Source organism: Quercus lobata, chromosome 12 (genome assembly GCF_001633185.2).
Source record: "Quercus lobata isolate SW786 chromosome 12, ValleyOak3.0 Primary Assembly, whole genome shotgun sequence".
NCBI classification, from domain to species: Eukaryota; Viridiplantae; Streptophyta; class Magnoliopsida; order Fagales; family Fagaceae; genus Quercus; species Quercus lobata.
In genome coordinates, this window is record NC_044915.1 from 24,251,650 (window position 1) to 24,257,058 (window position 5,409).

Genomic DNA, 5,409 nt, shown 5'->3' on the forward strand with positions numbered 1-5,409 from the left:
AGGAGCCAGACACGTCTAAGGTTCTGTTTAACTTTTAGAAAGATGTCATTAAGTATTAATTTCCCCAAAGCATGTGGTCCGAGAAGCCAAACATGTCTAAAGTTCTGTTTAATATTTAAAAAGATGTCATTAAGTATTAATTTTCTCAAAGCATATGGTCCGAGGAGTCAGACATATCTAAGCTTCTGTTTAATACTTAGAAAGATGATAATGGGAAGTACAATGTATTTATACAATAAAGGAGCATATGACAAGGGAAACTTTCATTAATAATAATACTTTTTCAGGTTGCTTACATTTTAAGAGCGTGGTATTACATGTTCATCTAGGTCTTCGAGGAAATATGCTCTTATACCAACCATCGAGGTGATGCGATACGGCCCCTCCCAGTTAGGTCCCAACTTTCCCCATGCTGGGTTCTTTGTAGTACCTAGAACCTTTCTCAACACCAATTCACCAAGCACTAGTGGTCTCAGCTTCATATTGGCATCATAACCTTACTTGACCTTGTGTTGGTAATATGCCAATTGAACCATTGCATTTTTTCTTCCCTCCTCAATTAAGTCTAGGCTTTTCCCTAATAACTTGTCATTGTTGCTTAGAGTAAAAGAACTCGTCCTCAGTGTTAGGAATCCAGTCTCCAAAAGAATAACGGCATCGGCCTCATATGTCATTGAAAATGGCGTCTCTCCCGTTGACCTGCGAGGCGTAGTCCGATATATCCAAAGGATGTGTGACAACTCTTCTGCCTATCTTCCCTTTGCATCATCCAACCTCTTCTTGAGTCCATTCACGATGACTTTGTTAACAGTTTCGGCTTGTCCATTCTCTTAGGGATAATCTGGGGTAGAATATCTATTTGTAATTCTCAGGTCACAAGAGTATCTCCTAAAAGATTTGTTATCAAACTGAAGGTCATTGTCCGAGATGAGGGTACAAGGGACCCCGAACCATGTGACAATGTTTTTCCAAATGAATTTCTTGGCATCCACATCCCTGATATTTGCCAAGGGCTCAGCTTCAACCCACTTAGTGAAGTAGTTTGTGCCGACTAGCAAATATCTCTTGTTCCCTGTTGCCTTGGGAAAAAGGCCAACAATGTCTAAGCCCCATTGGGCAAACGGCCAAGGGCTAGATAGGAGATTGAGGACTCCTCCTGGTTGGTGCATGTTTGGTGCGAATCTCTAGCATTGATCACATTTCTTCACAAATTTTTGTGTTTCTTTTTGCATGTTTGGCTACCAATAGCCCTGTGTGCTGGTTCTGTGAGATAAAGATCTGCCTTCTGTGTGGCTTTTATAAATTCCTTCATGTAACTCCTCTAGAGTAGTTCTAATGCCTCAGGGTGTATGCAGAGCAGATATGGCCCAGAAAAGGAGCGCTTGTACAGTTTCTGGTCCTCGGATAACCAGAACCGAGGAACCTTTCTTCGTATCATGTCAGCCTCTAATTTCTCCTTGGGTAGGATATCCTCCTTCAAGAATAGTACCATGGGGTCCATCCAGCTAGGCCCTACTCTGACTTGGTGAACATGGACCACCTCTTTTCTTACCCCTGTGGATTTGCACAAGTCCTCTACGAGGATGACTCGAGGTAAGCTCCGCGACGAAGAGGTTGCAAGCGTGGCCAGGGAATTAGCATGTGTGTTTCCACTTCTAGGGATGTGTAATAGGTTGAAAGATTCAAATCCTAATTGCAAATGCCTGACTTGACTCAAGTATTCTTGCATTATTTCATCTCTCACTTCCAACTCTCCCTTCACCTGGACAACAACCAATCTTGAGGCCGAGAACATTTCTACTGCCTTTTCGCACATTCTTTGGACCATGGCCATTCCCATTAGTAGGGTTTCATACTCAGTCTCATTGTTCATGACCAAGAATCCCAATCTTAATGATTTCTCAATGGTGATTTTCTTGGGTGAAACCAGAACTAGCCCCACTTCAGACCTCCTTTGATTCACTGCGCCATCAACATATACCTTCCAGATTAAAGGTTCTTGTAGGGTGATTGTACCAACTGATTTTCCATCCATGTGTTGTGTTTCTGCCTTTTTCTTGAATGGGGATTCAGCGAACTCGGCCACCAAATCTGCGAGGATCTAGCCCTTAACAAAGGTCAGTCATGTATGTGATGTCAAAAGCCCCCAAGATTGTACCCCACTTGGTAATCCTCCCTATATAATCAGCACTTTGGAGCAGAGCTCTGAGCGGGAGTTGAGTTAGGACAACAACTGTGTGTGCCTGTAAGTAATGGGGGATTTTACGTGTAGCATGTACTATCGACAAAATGGCCTTGTCCAGTGGTAAGTAACAGATCTCGGCTTCATGCAGTGATTTGCTCACACAATAAACTGGCCTTTGTATGCCACTATTAACTCGTATTAGCACCAAGCTCACAACATGAGGGGCCATAGCAATATAAGCAAACAGGACCTCATCCATCTCAGGACTGGATATGATAGGTGGCCGAGAGAGATATTCCTTAAGCTGTTTAAAGGCCAAAGCACACTCCTCAGTCCACTCAAATTTCTTCCATTTATTCATCAACAGGAAGAAGGGCCTGCATCTATTCGCTGACCGAAAGATAAACCGGTTCAAGGCAATAGTCATTTCGATTAGTTTTTGGACTTCCTTGGGATTCCGAGGTGGTTGTAAATTGTTAATTTCCTTAATCTGATTGGGGTTAACCTCAATTCCTCGGTGAGTTACCATGTAGCCTAGAAACTTGCCTGATCCCACACCAAAAGAGCACTTGGAAGCATTAAGGTGTAACTTGTGTTTCCTTAGAATTTCAAATATGTTCCCGAGGTCTTCTACATGCTTGGACACCACCTTACTCTTTACCATCATATTATCTATATAGACCTCAATACTCTTGCCTAACAGTGGTTCAAACATTCTAGTCATCATTCTTTGATAGGTAGAACCTGCATTTTTTAAGTCAAAGGGCATTACTTTTCCTGTGGGAGTGACAAAAGTTGTCTTTTTCTGATCCCCTAGGGCTAGTGGTATTTGGTGGTATCCCTGAAAGACGTTTAAGAAGCTCATCCGAGGATGTCCTACAGTTGCATCCACCAATTGGTCTATCCTAGGCATAGGGAAGGGATTTTTTGGGCAAGCTTTATTTAGGTCTGTGAAGTCCACACACACTCGCCACTTCCCATTCTTCTTCTTCACCACCACAGTATTGGCCAGCCAATCATGGTAGAAAACCTTATTGATAGTCCTTGCCTGCTTAAGCTTCATCACTTTATCTCTGACAGCATCAGAATGATCCTTGGATGAGTGCCGAGGTGTTTGCTTTTTGGGGGTGACAGATGGATTAACATTTAAATGATGGCAGATGAAGCTCAGATTGATGCCTGGGGCTTTGTAAGTGTTCCATGCAAACACATCAATATTGCTCCTAAGAAACTCTATCAGCTCCTCTTTCTTTCGAGGAGGCAACTAAGTTCCGACCTGAAAGAACTTCTCCGGATCATCACCAACAACAACCGTCTCTAGATCTTCACATTTGGCCTCATCGACTGGTCCATTGACAGGCAACACCAAAGCTTTTAATTGCTATAAGCCCCTTTCAGCAGAGGCCGAGGACTCAGCTTTGGGCTGATGTAAGATGACAGACACCAGGCACTGCCTAGCCGTGGATTGACTCCCAACAATCTCTTCAATCTGGCCTCTTGTTGGATATTTCACCTTTTGGTGCAAAGTAGAAGAGGCGGCTCTCAGGGCGTGAAGCTAAGGCCTGGCCACAATGGTCGTGTAGGGGGAATAAGCATCCACCACGATGAAGTCCACCTTCACCACTTCTGAACTAGCTTGTACAGGTAATCTAATCTGACCATTCGGAATAACAATCTACCCATCAAAACTCACCATAGGAGAATTGTAGATTGTTAGGTCTTTGGGTCTCAAGTTCAACCCTTTGTACAACTCGGAGTACATAATCTCAGCACCACTACCTTGATCCACCATCACCCTTTTCACGTCATACCCCCCAATCCTTAGCGTGATCACCAAAGCATCATCATGGGACTGTTTAGTTCCAACTTTAACTTCGTCTGAAAAGCTTAACGTCGATTGGATACTTACTTTAGCCCTCTTTGGCTCAGAATTTGAGTCCTCAGCGGAAAGTCGAGCGATAGACATTACCCTGGAGGGACAGGACCCGGTCTTCCCTGGAGCGACGAAGATGACATTTATCATGCCTAAAGGAGGTCTTAAAGAAGCATCTCTTCGGGGTTCCGAACCTTTTTGGCTCCCTTAGCCACTAGAATGATGCAAAAGCTGCTTTAACTTTCCCTTTTAGACCAGCTGGTCCAAATGGTCCCACAAATTTCTACAGTCTTCTGTAGTATGTCCTTGATCTTGGTGATATTGGAAATAAAAGCTTTGGTTGCGCCTCATGGGGTTTCTTGCCATCTTATTTGACCATTTGAAGAACGGCTCATTCTTAATCTTTTCCAGAACTTATTGCACTAGTTCTCAGAACACCGCGTTAACGGCCTGAGTATTGGCAGATCCCGGCTGCTCGGCGAAGTCCCTCCGAAGTCGGTTATTGTTGTATTGGTCCGACCTGAAATCCATCCTCTCTTGAGGGATAACCTTAGCCTTTCCTTTCCCTTGCTGCTAGTCTTCCTCAACCCTCTTATATTTATCAATCTGATCCATGAGTTGGCGCACATTGGTGACTGGTTTGCCAGTCAAAGACTTCTTTAAACCGTGCTCGGCTGGAAGGCCAACCTTGAAAGTACTAATGGCCACGTCTTCAAAGTTACCATTTATTTCATTGAACATCTCCCAGTATCTGTCCGAGTATGTCTTCAAGGTCTCTTCTTCTTGCATGGATAAGGATAGTAGGGAATCTAAGGGCCGAGGAACCCTGTTACACATAATAAAATGAGAGCCAGATGCCTGAGTGAGCTTCTTGAAGGAATCTATGGAATTTGCCCTTAGGCCGTCGAACCATCTCATCACCACGGGTCCTAGACTAGACGGGAATACCTTGCACATCAAGGTTTCGTCTTTGGAATGGATAACAATTCTCTTATTGAAGTGGCTCACATGCTCCACAGGGTCTGTTCTACCATTATAGATGGTGGACATTGGCTGATGGAACTGCTGAGGAAGTATTGCCCTCTCAATCTTGCGCATAAAGGGCAACTTGGAAATCTAGTTCAGTGTCTTACTCATAGCGCCATTTCCTAGGCCTCTGTGGGGCGGGCTTTTGTATCTATGTTTGTGATGGTGTTCTTCATGATAGGAAAAAGATTCGTTGGGTGGAGTTCTTGACCTTTGCCTATAACTTGCCTTTTCTTCACCTTCAGAGGAAACGTTAGAGTTGGAGGGGGTTCGTTCTCGCCGTGCATGGCGCAGCTTCTTTTTTAACTAGTAAATCTCTAGTTGC

General features: G+C 43.9%; 1 protein-coding gene across 1 annotated transcript; it reads right to left on the reverse strand.

Annotated features, from left to right (window-relative positions):
• Nucleotides 1-4,631: 4,631 nt before the first annotated feature.
• Nucleotides 4,632-5,156, reverse strand: LOC115970432. Its single transcript, XM_031090069.1, has one exon. The coding sequence runs from the start codon at nt 5,154-5,156 to the stop codon at nt 4,632-4,634; it is 525 nt and encodes a 174-aa protein (XP_030945929.1).
• Between the last annotated feature and the right edge of the window lie 253 nt (nt 5,157-5,409).